Genomic DNA, 17,639 nt, shown 5'->3' on the forward strand with positions numbered 1-17,639 from the left:
CTCGGGCCAAGCCTTGTTGTTCTCGGGCTAGTGGGTTGTTGTTGCCCTTGCCTGTTCCTAAGAGGCCTTGGACACACATCTCTATGGATTTTATTTCTGATCTCCCTGTTTCTCAGAAGATGTCCGTCATTTGGGTGGTGTGTGACCGCTTTTCTAAGATGGTTCATTTGGTGCCCTTGCCCAAGCTGCCTTCCTCATCTGAGTTGGTGCCCCTGTTTTTTCAGAATGTGGTTCGGCTGCATGGTATTCCGGAGAATATCGTTTCCGACAGGGGATCCCAGTTTGTGTCCAGATTTTGGCGGGCGTTTTGTGCCAGGATGGGCATTGATTTGTCTTTTTCGTCTGCATTTCATCCCCAGACAAATGGCCAGACGGAACGTACTAATCAGACCTTGGAGACTTATTTGAGGTGTTTCGTGTCTGCTGATCAGGATGACTGGGTCTCCTTTTTGCCGTTGGCTGAGTTTGCCCTTAATAATCGGGCCAGTTCTGCCACTTTGGTCTCCCCTTTCTTTTGCAATTCAGGGTTCCATCCTCGTTTTTCATCTGGTCAGGTGGAGTCTTCGGATTGTCCTGGAGTGGATACCATGGTGGATAGGTTGCATCGTATTTGGGGGCAGGTAGTGGACAATTTGGAGTTGTCCCAGGAGAAGACTCAACGTTTTGCTAATCGCCATCGTCGTGTTGGTCCTCGTCTTCGTGTTGGGGACTTGGTGTGGTTGTCCTCCCGTTTTGTCCCTATGAGGGTCTCTTCTCCTAAGTTTAAGCCTCGGTTCATCGGTCCTTATAAGATTTTGGAAATTCTTAACCCTGTGTCTTTTCGTTTGGACCTCCCAGCATCCTTTGCTATCCATAATGTCTTCCATCGGTCATTATTGCGGAGGTATGAGGTACCACTTGTGCCTTCTGTTGAGCCTCCTGCTCCTGTGCTGGTTGAGGGTGAATTGGAGTACGTGGTGGAGAAAATCTTGGACTCCCGTGTTTCCAGACGGAGACTTCAATATCTGGTGAAATGGAAGGGCTACGGTCAAGAGGATAATTCTTGGGTTACAGCTTCTGATGTTCATGCTTCTGATTTGGTCCGTGCCTTTCATAGGGCTCATCCAGATCGCCCTGGTGGTTCTTGTGAGGGTTCGGTGCCCCCTCCTTAAGGGGGGGGTACTGTTGTGATTCGGTTCGTGAGCTCCCCCAGTGGTCTCTTGTGGTACTGGTGTCCTGCAAGCTTTGCCTTCTCAGTTCACCTGTTCCTATCAGGATGTGGGAGTATCCTATTTAACCTTGCTCCTCAGTCATTCTAATGCTGGCCATCAATGTATCCAGAGTGATTCTGTTGCATGTTCCTGCTCCCAGTTTTCTGCTCAGCTAAGTTGGACACTTTAGTCCTTAAGTCTATTTTTGTTTGTTTTGTCCAGTTTGCACTTATGTGAATCTCTGCAGCTGGAAGCTCTTGTTGGGCTGAAATTACCACTCCAGTGGCATGAGTTGTCACATGAGTTAAGGTAATTTCAGGATGGTGTTTTGAAGGGTTTTGCAGCTGACCGCGAAGTCCTCTGTTGTATCTTTCTGCTATTTAGTTAGCGGGCCTCTCTGTGCTAAATCTGCTTTCATACTACGTGTGTCTTTTCATCTGCTCTCACCGTTATTATATGTGGGGGGCTGCTATCTCCTGTGGGGACATTCTCTGGAGGCAAGCCAGGACTGTGTTTTCTTCTACCAGGGGTAGTTAGTTCTCCGGCTGGCGCGCGGCATCTAGAGACCACGCAGGAATGCCCCCTGGCTACTTCTAGTGTGGTGTGTAGGTTTAGCATCGCGGTCAGCTCTAGTTTCCATCACCCGAGAGCTTGTCCGTTTATTCTATGCTTCTGATGTTTCCTTGCCATTGGAAACCATAACACAATACACATACCGCTGCAACCAATGGTAGGTCTTTGTGGGGCCGAAGTGCGCTCCGAATTCGTGGGCTTCTTTAGCTATTTCTTGAGCCATTCTTCCTGGGATGACCACTTGCCACCTTACTTCCATGTCTTTTGGCTGTCACCTCTTACGATATAGTACTGACTCTCGCACTTCCAGTCTATCCCACTGGTGCAACACACTCCTCATTTCAGAGTCCAGATTATCTCTCTGTTTGCCAGGCTTCCTCTTTTGCGTTACCCACCATTTCATCTGTCTCAGCCCTTCGTCTTCATCCTGAACGTGTCCCCATTCCTCATTGGTTCTCCCCAGGGACCGGGGTAATGCGCAGGCCTCCCTTCTTGACTGGGCCACATCCATTGGGGGCTTAAACTTATTAAAGTCTGGGGTTTCCTCCTCTTCAAGTTGCTCATCAAGACCCCCCACTGGAGTCTCCACAGGCACTCTTGACAGCCCATCCGCATTTGCGTTTTCGGTAGCAGAGCGATAACGGATGGTAAAGTCGAACTTGGCTAGGCGAGTCATCCACCATTGTTCTAAGGCCCCCAATTTAGCATTCTCAAGGTGGGCCAGGGGATTATTGTCTGTTCGAACTTGAATTTTGGTACCTGTCAGGAAGCCTGCAAACTTTTCTGTCATGGCCCACACCAGGGCCAGGAGCTCTAACCGGAAGGAGCTGTAATTGTGAGGGTTTCTTTCGCTGTCTCACAGGGACCTACTAGCATACCCGATGACTCTCTCATGTCCATCCTGTATCTGAGAAAGTACTGCCCCAAATCCATGAAGGCTACCATCGGTGTACAACAGGAACGATTGATCGAAGTCTGCGTAGGCCAAAATCGGGGCCGAAGTATGGGCATTCTTTATAGCCTGGAAGGCCTCGTGTTGTCCCGGTGCCCAGGGGATGCGCTGGGTTTTCGGCACTCCCGCGGTCCCCCTCAGCAACTCATTGAGAGGACCTGCCACCTTCGCAAAGTCTTTAACAAACCGGCGGTAGTACCCAGTGAGTCCCAGAAAGGCCTGGAGTTCTCTCACTGTTTGAGGGACTGGCCACTTCTGGATAGCAGCCACTTTTTCTGGTGAGGGTAGACCTCCATCTTGTGACACTATGTGGCCTAGGTACTCGATCTCTCTCTTGAAGAGGTGGCATTTTTTTGGCTTCACCTTCAGGTTATGAGCCCGCAGTCTTCCGAGTACCTGTCCAAGCTGCGCAAGGTGGTCTTCGAATGAGGCTGAAAACACAATGATGTCATCCAGATAGATCAGGGTAGCCTCAAAATTTAAATCTCCCAAACACTTTTCCATCAGCCGTTGAAAGGTGCCTGGAGCATTGGAGAGCCCGAAGGGCATCCGGTTAAACTCGAACAGCCCCATAGGGAGGATGAAGGCGGTTTTCTCTCTGTCTTTCTCTGCCACGGCTTCTTGCCAGTATCCGCTTGCTAGGTCCAGGGTGGAGAAGTACTTGTCTTTCCCCAACGCTGTCAAGGATTCCTCGATGCGGGGCAACGGATACCAGTCTCGAACAGTGCAGGCATTGAGTTTCCTGTAATCTACACAGAAGCGGATGGTCCCATCCTTTTTCTTGACGAGCACCACCGGGGCTGCCCAAGGGCTCTGACTACTCTGCACCACTCCTGAATCCAGCATCTGCCTCAGTAATGTCTTCACCTCTTGATACATCTTGGGCGGGATCTGCCGGTATCGTTCTCGAATTGGACGAGCTTCCCCAGTCGGTATCTCATGCGTGATGGCTTCAGTACAGCCGAAATCTTCGGCGTGACGGGCGAATGCGGACCGATTTTCCCACAGCATAGCTTCTATTGCTTGTACATGTTCAGGGCCCATAGCCTTCACATCCACTTCCATTTGATCAAGGATGACCTGTCCACTCCACTCCGGGGATGGTGTCTCTTCGTCTACCGCAGCAACTGCTAGAGTCCACCCCATGCCTTCTTTCGGTGATAAAGACATCTCCTTCTGACTCATCACTTCACCCTTATGTAGGTACACCAGGGCCAGATCTGTCCCTCGTGGCAAGGTGACCTCCCTGGGGCTCACATTCAAATCTCTTATGGGGACATGTCCTCGCTGGACCACAGCTATCGTACGAGCTATCATGACTTCTTGGTCCACTCCTCCGCCTACCACAGGCTGAACAACCACTTCCAACCCATCAAGGTTGCGGTGAGTCCCCACTGGAAGGTATACTATAGTTTCTCGCTCAGGAGGTAGGATTACAGGTTCTTTACCAGGAGCCCTGATGACCCCTACCGTCTGATAAGATGGCACACTCTTCTGCGTCCCACAGACGCGGATCAGTCGTTGAAGGGCTTCCTGAGTAGGCTTATGTGGAGTAGCCTTCTTCCAATATCCAGGTCCCCGTTTGGTAAACATAATCTGATCGAGTTCACGTAGAATATTCATTCCCAGTACTACAGGCACATCTTCCTTGATAGGCTCAGGGACTAGCAGGATCCCTTTTCTCCCAACTTCTTGCCCACAGATTCGAATATTCATCCACACGACCCCTGTGACCGGAATTGGTTGTTGGTTGGCAGCAAACAACCGAATCAATGTCTCTTTCTGGCTTGGCCAGGTCCTGGAAATGCTGCTTGAAGTACGCTTCTGGCATCGTTGTCACTTGTGACCCAGTATCTACCAGGCAATCCACCAGAACTCCTTCAAATTCAGCACGTAGGATGGGGCTCCCAGCAATCAAGTGTTCGTTATGATATGGAGCGGCCTCTCTTCTCGCCTCCCCCGCAGAGTGCCGCACTACTGCGGGGGTTGGTAGTTTAACGGCGGCTTCCGCTGGCCTTGAGTATAGTTCCGACAGTCTCTGGCAAGGTGCCCCCGTCCTCCACACTCCCAGCATTGAATGCCTCCTCCTCGCCGGGGGGTACTTCGAGCCTGTCCTCGTGCCTCCGACGCCTGACGGGAGGGGGCTTGTTCCCGATGATCCCTTGTCGATCGGGCTGAAGAATGGTTGCATGAGTATGGTGAGTCAGTCTCTTGTAGTTCCCCCACTCTTCGCTCCACCTGGGTCAGTTTCTCTTGCATGTTAACAAGGGACCGCTGCAAGTCTTGCACTACCTGGACCAGCACCTCTTGATGGTTTGGGTCCCCTCTGGAATTGGCGCCCTGGACACGCATCACCCCAGATGCATAGCTTTCTTCTTTACTTCGTGCCACTGTTTCCGCCAGGACTTGACGAAACGTAAGGGCTGGATCTGCCCGAACCTGTTCTGAGAGTGCTCGCCTCAAGGATCTGCTGTGTAGTCCCAGAATGAATTGCTCGCGGAGTATCCGGTCTTTAGAGCCCATGCCGCCAAATCCATCTGCCTCCTTTCTCTGCACCTCTGCGAACACTTCTTGCAGTGCTGTTGCATACTGAGAAATTCCTTCTCCTTCCCGCTGCAGCCTAGAGAAAAATTTGGCGCGAAGATGTCCCGCGCTAGCAGTCTCGCCGTAGATCTCTTCCAGGAACTTCACTAGCTCCTTCAGAGTACTGCGGGTGAGTTCTGGTTGTAGGCAGACATTTCTGCGGGCTTCCCCTTCTAGGGCAGTTAAAGCAATGTCCGCTTCAAGGTCTGGGCTGATGTTCTAAATCTTCAGGGTGTTTTGCAGCCGGGACACCCAGTCGGACAGTGGCATATTCTTGCCGTCAAACTTTGGGAACACACTAAATATGGTGCCCATAGGGAGTGTCCTTGCAGGGGTTCCACCAATGCCCACAGCATCCCCATTAATGTTAGCATTCCCGCCATTGCTGTCTGCTGCCTCCATCTTGGTGACAGTACCCTGCTCGCAGCGCCACTTGAAGCGATGGCCGGGGGACCACCACGGTGCAGGAAGACTACTGTACACAAGATGAGGTGCAAACAACAAAGGGTAATTTATTGGGAGACAGGGAATGGAAGGAACAAGGAAGATGCAAACAGGGGTTTACAATAGCAAAAGATAATGCACATGAGTTATCTTGTCCGTAAAATAGCACGGTGCTTCAACAATTACAAACTCAGAATTTGTCTCACAAGCAACTTTAAACAATAAAACAAATATCGATGCTACTTTGTGTATAACCTCCCTGGCCTTTACTAAGCAGGCCACACAGCTACCGTGTTCTGACTACTGAAGCCTGCACTAGGCCCTAACTGGTGAACCATACAGGAACAGACTCACGGTGATGTTGGGGACACAGGTCCAGTCCCAGGGGGCCCCCAGAAGTCCAACACGGTGGTGCGCACGGATTCCTGTCAGCTCTGCGAAGCGTGGTCTTCTCCTTGCTTCCGGATACTAGGGGTGCTCCTGGAAACTGTAAGTCCCCTTCTCAGTATCTTCGTGGCTTCACAAACTAGCACAGAACAGCCACCTTTGCTGTAACTGGAAAAGTCTATTTCAAAAACGCAGTCCGTCTCAAGCTGTGTAACCCTTCTTGCAGCAAAACAGGACACCGTCTTCTATATCAGCTTCTTCTCACACATGCTGCTTCAGCTCCTCCCCTCCACACTGCACTGACTGGTTCATCAGAACGATTAGAGCAGGGGGGAAGCAGACCATTCCATCTCACACCAGACAAGGGGATGCAGCCTCTTAAAGTGACAGCGTGTTTCTTACTGTCCATAACAGCACCACCCTCTTACATCACGGTGGCCCGACCCGGTCCGTGGTCCTGCTAAGGGGCGCCCAATAAAAGGTGTAGGTGGTGGTGTAGGTCACAGTAAATGAGGACACCGGGTTGCAGTCTCTTTACCTCTTTACTGAAGGCTTCGGCATCCACAATCCAGAGCACTGTTAACTGGACTGGCTGAGACCGGCCGGTCCGAAGGCACATCCAGAATTCCCTTTGCAGGTGGAAATCAGTGCCTACCTACTAGCGCCTGGGTGTTGTAGTACTTCCCTGCTGAGCACCACGGGATAGTCCTCACAACTGTTGTGTATGTTTCTGTTCTTTCTCTCCGTCCCCCAGATGATATGGATAGGACGCACCCGTATGACGGGGTAGGCCTGGAGTTATTTTATAGGGACCCTAGAGATGCCCCTCTCCCACAATTGCCTCCTTTGTCTTCATTAGGTGATTTAGGTGAGGCAGCCAACCTATAATTAACTGCCCTGCCGTTGGTTTGAAGTAATGCGTGGAGCCCAATACTTCCTCGGCGTTTCGGCCACCGGCTACGCGCCTCAGTAGAATGTTGCCGATCTCGGGGCACGACTCCTACTGGTTCTTCTCCACAATAAACCTCGCTTCTTATCCTTTCTTAAGATACCGCCGCAATGAAGTGCAAGCACGGTTCCTTAACGCTCTGTCTTGTTCGCTAGGCCTCTGTCAGGATCCCACCCCTGACAGGGACCCCCCTGAAACTTCCCAAGCAACCTCTTCTCTCACTAAGTGTTGCCTGGGCAAAACCCAGTCAGCTTCTCTCTAACTTCCTATCCAGCCCCCAGTTACCAGAGTGTGAGGAGTGGCCTAATACATAGAATCCTTTGCTCCCCCTGGTGGCCGGAGTGTGAAGTGTAATGTGTGACTGTGATACCTGGTCAGGTGAACTCCTTTAGTGCCATCCAGACGTACCATCACTCCCCTTAGTGGCGGAGCGACAGTACTGCAACGACCAGGACTCTGGGGCGCTGCACTACCAAGGGCAATTAATCGTATTGAACTTATCATACGGGGCAAAAAGACTTTCGGCCCCCTAGGCTCGACCACAGTGCAACTCACTGCAATTCCTGCATATCAATAGCTGCGCCTCTGCTTAGCAGACAGTATCGGGATTAAGCTTAGATACACCAGCTCAGCAGACAGTCACAGATCATAGGCTTAGATACAGCAGTTACAGGCTGTCCAGGAGACTATATCAGGATATTCTACAGTTGGGTTATTTCTTGTTTTTCTGGTTAATCTTATAGAAGTTAGCAGAGGAATTTTTGACGTTTTACCAGCTCGGCCGTGATTCAGTCTGTGGTTATGGAGGCAGAAGTAAGAAATATAAAAGATGTAAACTGTGAAGCAGAAGCTGCAGGACTGTTCTAGACAAATAAAAAGTGGAACAATTTTTCCATTTAACCATGGAGGCAGTTTTGTCAAAACTAGAGCAGAGGAAAAGCAGAGACGTTGCCCACAATCACCAATCAGCTCCCACCTCTCATTTTTCAAAAGGCCTCTGAGGAATGAAAGCTAGAAACTGGTGGCTCTGGATCTGCATTATTTCAGTGAATTCTTGGGTCGTAATTGGTCTAATGTTCCTTTTCTTTCTTTCTTTTAGATCAGACATGGCATTCAGCAAGAGATTTGCTAGCCTGCAGCTTCAAGAAAAAGGTGATCAGGAGCTGGTAGTACATTCATGTGAATTCTGCTCCATTTTTCACAGCACAGGAGTCCCTTAAAGGGGTTGTCCACTTTGTACAATCCCTTTTAGTTGCAGGGTTCACTGCTTGGTCCTTGAATGATCAGACCAAGCATCAAGAGTTTAATTTCCCTGCAGCGTCTCCTCTGGAGGAAAGCCACATTAAACAACTTTCATTGAAATGAAAAAAAAAAGTTTTTAAAAAATAAAATAAAATAAAGTTTGAGTGACCCCAGGTTTCCCAATTTAAAAATAGAGATAAAATAAAATAAAAAAAGAGACCCTGATTCCAGTGATGTGCCACTTACTAGGCTGCTTGCTGTAGTTTTTATAAAATGACTGTTTTATCAGCAGCAGATTATCCCTAGAGGACTAGTAAACCTGCTGCCATGTAGTACAACCATGCCTCCACCACTGATTAGCAGCTTTCTGCCTATGCAGAGTACCCAGAAAGCTGCCAATCAATGGTGAGAGTGGTGTTATACAAAGGTCAGCATTCAGAGAACTGCAAGATCTGCAGAGAAAGCAGTTTTTAATCGTAACTGTAGCAAGCAGCCTAGTAAGATAAGTGATATATCCTTGGAATCAGCGTCTCTGCCTCTACATCATGCTCTCAGATGGGGTAGGAAAAACTTGGTGACAGATTCCCTTTTAGAAGTTAATGGACTCCTAAAAGTGTAAAAAAAAAAAAACCACCTTATTTCTCTTTTTGGGGCATTTGACAGCATTCTATTTCCCCGTTATCAATAAGAGAAGAGGCATGAACTCTGAATAATTTACTACTCTGAGGAACACTCGATTCGTTGTAATATGGTTAGTAACCAGTAGAGGGTGGCATGTAGCTATGGTTATTACCACTGCTGATTGATAAATATTATATATTATGTAATTATATATTGTTTCTGTAATAACATGGTCCTTACTGTCAATCAGGAATTGATATCGCGCAGTTTGAGCAGGAGTTTTTGGCTGCACATAATAAATATCGGAAGTTGCACGGATCGCCTCCACTTCAGCTGAGCCGAGACCTCTGCAAGTCAGCGCAGAAATGGGCCGACCACCTGCTCTCCATCCAGACCCTGCAACATAGCGGCAGTAAACTTGGAGAAAACTTATACTACAAGAGCAGCTCCAAACCCAAAGACTTAGCAGGTACGACATCAATGACCAAACTACAACTTGCCCTGCAAAAAAAAAAAGTACTCGTTCAGCCATATTGACAGAAAAATAAAAAAGCTTTAGCTCTTGGGAGAAAGGGAGGAAAATAAGATTTGAATGAGCTCTATGAAGCCTGCGAGAGGGCCACACTTCTACATAAGGTACACAGTAACACATTCAGCACAATAGGATTAGAATAAAATGTGTCCTTGTATTTTGTACATAGGCCATGAGCCCGTGGACAGTTGGTACAGCGAGATAGAAAACTATGACTTCAGCAAACCTGGCTTCTCCAGCAACACAGGTAAGAAACTCTTAGACAGCCAAAAGTATAAATCATGACATTGTTCATACAAATAGCGCCTCTAGTGGACAAAATATTATGAAAAATTATTTTACTACTTGTATATAGATTTGTGTTTGGCTAGTCTGACCTCTAGTGGCCAAATAGAAAACTACCCAATGCTACAAATCATGGAAATGTTTTATATTTTCGTTTTCCTTGAAGGCAATCATTGGCTGCCGAGCAATAATTTACATTTTTTTTAAGGTCATTTTACCCAAGTTGTCTGGAAGGACTCCAAGGAGGTTGGATTTGGGCTGGCTATGGATGGAAAAAAGGTCTACTTTTTGGTGGCCCAGTACAGCCCTGCTGGAAACATTACCAACCCAGGCTACTATGAGAGGAATGTTTTGCCCTGTGCGACAACGCCACCTACTGCCAGTGCTGGGTATGATGCCCGGGTAAAGCCAGAGAGTAACAAGGAACCATCTGTGGCCAAGACACCAATATCCAGGGCTGACCAAGGTGAGAGACGGGGCAGGGATGGATATCATAAGTACTTGGGTGGGGCTTATAACAGATAATTTGCTATGTCCCCATATAGTGCTCTTTCTGATTCCTATTTTTAAAAGCGTGTGTGTATATGAAATGCCATAGAGTGCTAATATAATACTACCGTAATCAGCAATACAGCAGTGCTACACAATAAATGTATCAAATTAATAGCGACAAACAGTGCAATATTGCAAAGTACCATAGTACATTAATATAAGTGTCAAATTAGAAGTGCCATACATTACTAATATAATACTACTGTAATGCAGCAATTTTGCAGTACAATGCATAGTCAATATACTTTTGCCATAGAAAACTAATATGATAGTGGCATAAAGTGCAACAATACACATGCTCATAAAGTATCAATAGTAGTGCAATACAGTGCACAGGTACACAGTACCAAAGAGAATCCATACTGGTGTAATAGTGCCAAACAAAAAGTACAAATGACCATAGAGAGTCAATATAAAAGTGTCATAAAGTACAACAGTATGAAGTGCAATAGAGAATCAATATAAAAGTGCCATGTAATAGTGCCATAAAATGCAAGAGTACAAGGTACTAACAGAATGGCACCAAATGGTGCAACATTACAAAGCACCATAGTGAATGAATGTAAAAGTACCTACAGTGTAACAATGTGAAGAACTAGAGAGAATCAATGTGTAAGTGCCAATGCGATATCACTGCACATATCTAGTAAATATCTACCTCTGCCACATAGTGCTGATATAAAGGTTATGCAGAATCTCTTGTAGGGTGAGCCTTATTTTTACTTCTATAGCATGTGGTGCAGATAACCCGTGGAATATTCTAGACTCGGGAAGTTTAGAATTCATAGTGACTTTATGTAATACTTCTGCTTCTCATCTCAGTCTCTCACTAAATATATCCTGAACAAGAGCACACGTTTCACACTGACAGCAGGTTTTCTCAGCTTTCCTGATTTTTCTCACCAAGGTTCAGACACTTCATGTTCTGCCTGTAATGACTGCAGCAGTGTGAAAGCTGCAAACTCCATCAGTAAGACTTATATAATGACGCCCGCCTTATATAATAAGCCTATGTGTGGTAATATTTCATAAACTGACCATGAAAAGTCATGACTACAGTGTGTGCCCCCTGGATACCGCACCCCTCCATCTGACCACTGCTAGTTTATTTAATGCTTTGTTCCAAGCTTTTGGTCATGGCTCAGATAGTCGGAACAAAGACATAAGATATGGCCTCTGTACAGTCCAATGCCTCACCAAATGCACAACTCTGAAACGTGGATAAGGGACGGCCACAGGACGAAGGGTAAGCCAGGGACGGACTGGGGTGTCTGGGCCACATAGGAGGAACTGACCCTAGGGACCCACCTTACAGCTATATGTAATTACCTGTTGGCTGTTATCCCCATTATAGTGGAGCATCGGCTGCAAAACACAGGTGGCTCCTGCACATCTACTGTGCATGCGCTATATAACTGGGATGTACAATTACGGTAGTTTGCATTAAAAGGTTTCTTTGGTTAAAAAGCAGTTATAATAATACCACATACAAGAGAGAAATACCGCCACACCATGATTGAACTAAATACCGCCAGACCGTGACCAGACCACATATTACCACTACATAGTGAGCAAATAATACCACATGCAAGAGAGAAATATCACCACACCATGACCGGACCACATATTGCCACCACATAGTGATCGAATACTAATACTAATCATCAATAAAAACCACAGTACTAATACTGTTATTACCAGTGATATTATACACAATAGTGTATAGAGTACAGTAGTGTACAGATAATACAGTGATCACCAGTGACATTATACACCGGAGATCTGTATATAGTGTCACTGTACAGGTAATACAGTGATCACTAGTGAAATTATACGTACAAAAAGGGATGCGCGGCACTCCAATACTTAGGGGTGCACGAATAGGATAATACTCCAAAATTATGTAAAAATAGATTCGGCACACCTAATTCAGATGCAAGAAAAGTAGAGATAATTTTATTGGTATAGGTACATCCACCTTCAGCTCTTGAAGACAACACAAACAAGTCAGGTAGATCTGTGCAGAGGAGTCTTAGGCCGGTTTCACACATCAGTGGCTCCGGTACGTGAGGTGACAGTTTCCTCACGTACCGGAGACACTGACACACGTAGACCCATTAAAATCAATGCATCTGTGCAGATGTCATTGATTTTTTGCGGACCGTGTCTCCGTGTGCCAAACACGGAGACATGTCAGTGTTCGTGGGAGCGCACGTATTACACGGACCCATTAAAGTCAATGGGTCCGTGTAAAATACGGAACACACACGGACCTTCTCCGTGTGCAGTCCGTGTGGCGTGCAGGAGACAGCGCTACAGTAAGCGCTGTCCCCCCCACATGGTGCTGAAGCCGCCATTCATATCTTCTCTGCAGCAGCTTTTGCTGCATAGAAGATATGAATAATAGTGTTTAAAAGAAAGATCTATGTGTCCGATGCCCTCCCACCCCCTGTGCGCCCCCCCGCTGTTCTGAAAATACTCACCCGCCTCCCTCGCAGTGTTCTGTGCTGGCCGCCCCTTCTACTGTATGCGGTCACGTGGGGCCGCCGATTAGAGTCATGAATAGGTGGCTCCACCTCCCATAGGGGTGGAGCCGCGTATTCATCACTGTAAATGAGCGGCCCCACGTGACCGCATACAGTAGAAGGCGCGGTCAGACCAGGAAGCATCGACAGCCAACGAGGGAAGCGGGTGAGTATTTTCAGAACAGCGGGGGGGCGCACAGGGGGTGGGGGGGCGGCGGACACATAGATCTTTCTTTTAAACACTATTATTCATATCTTCTATGCAGCAAACGCTGCTGCACAAAAGATATGAATTGCGGCTTCAGCACGATGCAGTGTACCACACGCGTGGGTACCACACGCTCCGTGTGGTACCCACTCGGCACACGTGTGCCGCACGTATGGCCTACGTGAGCTCACGGGCACACGGACACGGATAACTCCGGTACCGATTTTTTCCGGTACCGGAATTATCTGGACGTGTGGGACAGCCCTTAGAAGAACCGAATAGAGCGCTGGAGACAAGCACTACTGGGCAGGGGATAGGGCACCACTCCCAATCCGTGAAGAGTTCAGTCCATATATAGAATGAATGGACAATCATACTGAGCGTATGCTCAACACCGTGGCACTGGTCAAGGGTTCTTTCAGTTGATCCAGGGCTAGTTGCTGTGAGTGTCCCCAGTCAATGGGCCGATTCTTTGGGCCTTTTGTGGTCTCATTCAGAAACTTGTGAAGAGGCTCAGCTATCTAAAGCGAAGTACGAGATGAAACGTTGGTAATATTCCCTTAGTCCCAGGAAGACTCGTAGCTCTTGAAGAGGCCAGTTCCTTACCGCTTCCACTTTGCTTCCAGCCGGGCTGACTCCACCTGAAGACAATACATGCCTTAGATATTCGATTTCTATCTGAAACAATTACACTTTTGGGTCTTCAGACCGTGGGCCTGTCAGCATTTATCGTAATCTTCGTAGCTGTTGTTCGAAGGTGGGCGCATGAACGATGACGTTGTGACAATCTCAAGCTTACATCCTTCTTTCGGATGACAGTGCAGCCCATGGACTGACTCTCCTGCATTACTCCACCACTCTGCATCTGTGATAGCATGGCTTTTATTTCCTGGTACAGGTTAGGGGGAATTTGTCTATTACTCACTGATAGGAGGCATGTCTCCCATCGGAATCTTGTGTTAAATGCGGGCTGTACATCCAAAATTATCTTCGTTTCTGGAGACATCAGCTTGAAACTCCCATAACATATCTCCTATCAGTTGAAATTGTTCGGAGGAGAACTGACTGGTGTCCAGTCATATTATTTCGAGACTCTTCTGGCCATTCTACTTTGGTGTCAGATCTGTCCTTGAACACAGTCACAGCCCATGGTTCCTGTTCCTCAGCAATCAGGGCCAATTGGAGTTCGGGGACTGTATTCCTCCATGAAGCACGACAGGAGAATCTTGTACACTGGCACACCAGACATTTACTTGTCCATCCACCACTGTCGCCATAGTACGTGCAATCATTAGGCCTTTTCCTGTTGGCTTCTGGGTCTCAATAATCACCTCTATTCCATTGAGTCTTCGGTGGCTTCCCACATACATCTGTATGATCTCCTCCTGATAAGGCAAGATAATATTTTGATGCCCTGGTGGGACGGTCGCAATCCCCACCACTTTATCTTCGAGAACACTGTTGCGAATCCCACATACCCGTCTCAGTCTCTAGAACGTCTTCTGGGTAGGCCGATGTTTTGTGACTTTCTGAGAATATCCCGGGCCATTTTTGTGGAACATCAACAGGTCTAGATCATGCAGGATGTTCATTCCTAATATAATCGACGTTCCTGACTGTGAATCCCCATCCACCAGCATGACCCTTTTTGACCCACATCCGGGTTTCCAATCTTCACATGCATCTGCTCTAACCTGTGGACTGGAATCTTCGTCTGGTTAACAGCCATCAGCTTAATCAGTTTTCCTCGCTCAGCTTTAATAAATGGGTCTCAACGTACTCCAGTGGCATTGTGGAGACTTTGGCTCCAGTATCTACTAGGTCGCTCACAGTCTTGTCTTCAATCAGTACACCCATCACTGGACTTCGGGACACCAGGTTCTTAGGGCATTTCCCCTAGTGCACCCTACCACTGGAGGTGATCCTTATTTACATGTACTGGCTCGCACTCATCCATTTTCTGAGCGGGGAGCAGTTCCGGAAGACATGCCCTCTTTCTCAACAACTCTAGCATATTGGGCCCCTGGGTAGAGCATGCTCTGGTGTCCTCGAATTTGGTTCTTATTTGAACAAGGTGGTCCTTGGAGGTGGGACAGGCCACACTGGGGCCGTCCGGTCCCAGGTCTCTTCTGGTGACCTATACGAAGGGATGTTTGTCAGATGTCTCAGTTCTTCCCACCCCATTTGTCGGGGCGACAGGTCATACTTCAAATGGGCCATCTTCCACCACCGCACTTCATGGGCAATCGGGCGTGAGACCTTCTTAGCTGATCCACTTGCCGGGTCAGTCCCTGAATTGTGGCCCTCATCTCAGCCAAGGAGTCGGACTGCTGATTTTCATCTTGGACTCCCTGTTCTCTGGGGGCCATACATCCGCACAGTGCTGGAGCCCATATCATACTCCAATTCATGAGCAAAAGATTCTGCGGTAATCTTGGCAAACTGGAGAGTCTCATTCGCCTGTATCTGATCCAGCAATGTCCGCCTCAGGGATGAATCCATTAGTCCCTGATCAAATGGTTCTTTCAGGATGGTGTCAGGATCGGTGAAAATAGAGGCTTCAGCCTTGCATTTTTTTACAGGTCTTTAACATTCCCTGTAAAACATTTATATACTGGGAGATGCTTTCCTATTGTAGCTAACACTGATTAAAGAAGCACGTCCAGAAACTAGCAACCAAGCCTCTTTCTCTGTAAACCTCCTCTAATATGGCTACAATGTCATCTAGGGCTTTTCGTGTTGATGCGGGATGCTGTGTCACCTTTTCCTGGGCTTCTCCCTCTAGCGCATGCAGCGTGATTTCAGAGTTCAGCTCCTCAGCAAGGTTCTACAGTCTGTATGTACTACGCATACGATCGGCCCATTGTTCAATTGGCATGATATTGCCATCAAATTTTGCACGTTGACTCAGTATGGACCCTGCTGACAAGCTCAGGCTCGGAGCGTTTAGAGTCGGCAGGAGAGCGACTGGGACTGGTGCTCCTGCGGACCCAACAGCCTGTACATTGCAAGGCTCTAAAAGTCTGCTCACCTTGGCATGTCAGGTTTGACATGTCACTCTCCGCAAGGAGAAATGTTACCCCTTGGATCCCAGTAACAAATACAATGAGTAGTATCTGTCAATAAAACCGACTAAGGCTAGGTTCACATTTGCGGTTGAGTCCGCAGCGTTTCGTACGCAACCGCAAACGCATGGCAAAACGCATGCAAACACATGATAACACTGCATTTTTTATCTGCATCAACTTATGCAAAATAAAGGCAACATTTGCACACGTTTGCATGCGTTTTTGCATGCGTTCGCTTTTTTTATGCGCATGCGTTTGTTCTGAAAAAATTTTTCAAGGAGAATTTCCTTGACACAAGCCACGCCCAATAGGCGTGGCTCATGGCATTTCTGTATATAGAGCCTTGTGCAAACGCAAGCGAATATATGCATTCCCATAGACTGTAATGCGTTGTTTTGATGCACTCCTTCCACAAGCGTCCGCATGCGCATGGTGTCGGAAATTTGAAGCCACAAAAATTCTAACATGGTGCGTCAGCTGCGCCCAGCCGCACAAATGCAAAAATATGCATGCGTAAGAAAACGCAGGCGAACGCATGCAAACACATGCACCTGCGTCTACAATGTTAAGGATAGGAAATCAAGACGCATGCGGATGTACAGTAAAGACCAAAAGTTTGGACACACCTTCGCATTTAAAGATTTTTCTGTATTTTCATGACTATGAAAATTGTACATTCACACTGAATGTATCAAAACTAGGAATTAACACATGTGGAATTATATACTTAACAAAAAAGTGTGAAACAACTGAAAATATGTCTTATATTCTAGGTTCTTTAAAGTAGCCACCTTTTGCTTTGATGACTGCTTTGCACACTCTTGGCATTCTCTTGATGAGTTTCAAGAGGTAGTCACCGGGAATGGTTTTCACTTCACAGGTGTGCCCTGTCAGGCTTAATAAGTGGGATTTCTTGCCTTATAAACGGTGTTGGGACCATCAGTTGTGTTGTACAGAAGTCTGGTGGATACACAGCTGATAGTACTACTGAATAGACTGTTAGAATTTGTGTTATGGCAAGAAAAAAGCAGCTAAGTAAAGAAAAATGAGTGCCCATCATTACTTTAAGAAATGAAGGTCAATCAGTCCGAAAAATTGGGAAAACTTTGAAAGTGTTCCCAAGTGCAGTGGCAAAAACCATCAAGCGATACAAAGAAACTGGCTTACATGAGGACCGCCCCAGGAAAGGAAGACCAAGAGTCACCTCTGCTTCTGAGGATAAGTTTATCCCAGTCACCAGCCTCAGAAATCGCAGGTTAACAGCAGCTCAGATTAGAGACCAGGTCAATGCCACACAGAGTTCTAGCAGCAGACACATCTCTACAACAACTGTTAAGAGGAGACTTTGTGCAGCAGGCCTTCATGGTAAAATAGCTGCTAGGAAACCACCGCTAAGGACAGGCAACAAGCAGAAGAGACTTGTTTGGGCTAAAGAACATAAGGAATGGACATTAGACCAGTGGAAATCTGTGCTTTGGTCTGATGAGTCCAAATTTGAGATCTTTGGTTCCAACCACTGTGTCTTTGT

General features: G+C 47.2%; 1 protein-coding gene across 3 annotated transcripts in view; it reads left to right on the top strand.

Annotated features, from left to right (window-relative positions):
- Window positions 1–17,639, top strand: part of LOC143805125 (uncharacterized) — a 159,130-nt gene that overhangs the window by 44,897 nt on the left and 96,594 nt on the right. For all 3 annotated transcript variants that reach the window (XM_077284015.1, XM_077284016.1, XM_077284014.1), the window contains exons 2-5: window positions 8,178–8,230; window positions 9,192–9,410; window positions 9,643–9,720; window positions 9,967–10,224. In XM_077284015.1, coding sequence (XP_077140130.1) covers window positions 8,185–8,230; window positions 9,192–9,410; window positions 9,643–9,720; window positions 9,967–10,224 — 601 coding nt within the window. In that variant the 5' untranslated portion in view covers window positions 8,178–8,184. The remainder of the gene's footprint in view (window positions 1–8,177; window positions 8,231–9,191; window positions 9,411–9,642; window positions 9,721–9,966; window positions 10,225–17,639) is intronic.

Source organism: Ranitomeya variabilis, chromosome 2 (genome assembly GCF_051348905.1).
Source record: "Ranitomeya variabilis isolate aRanVar5 chromosome 2, aRanVar5.hap1, whole genome shotgun sequence".
NCBI lineage: Eukaryota > Metazoa > Chordata > Amphibia > Anura > Dendrobatidae > Ranitomeya > Ranitomeya variabilis.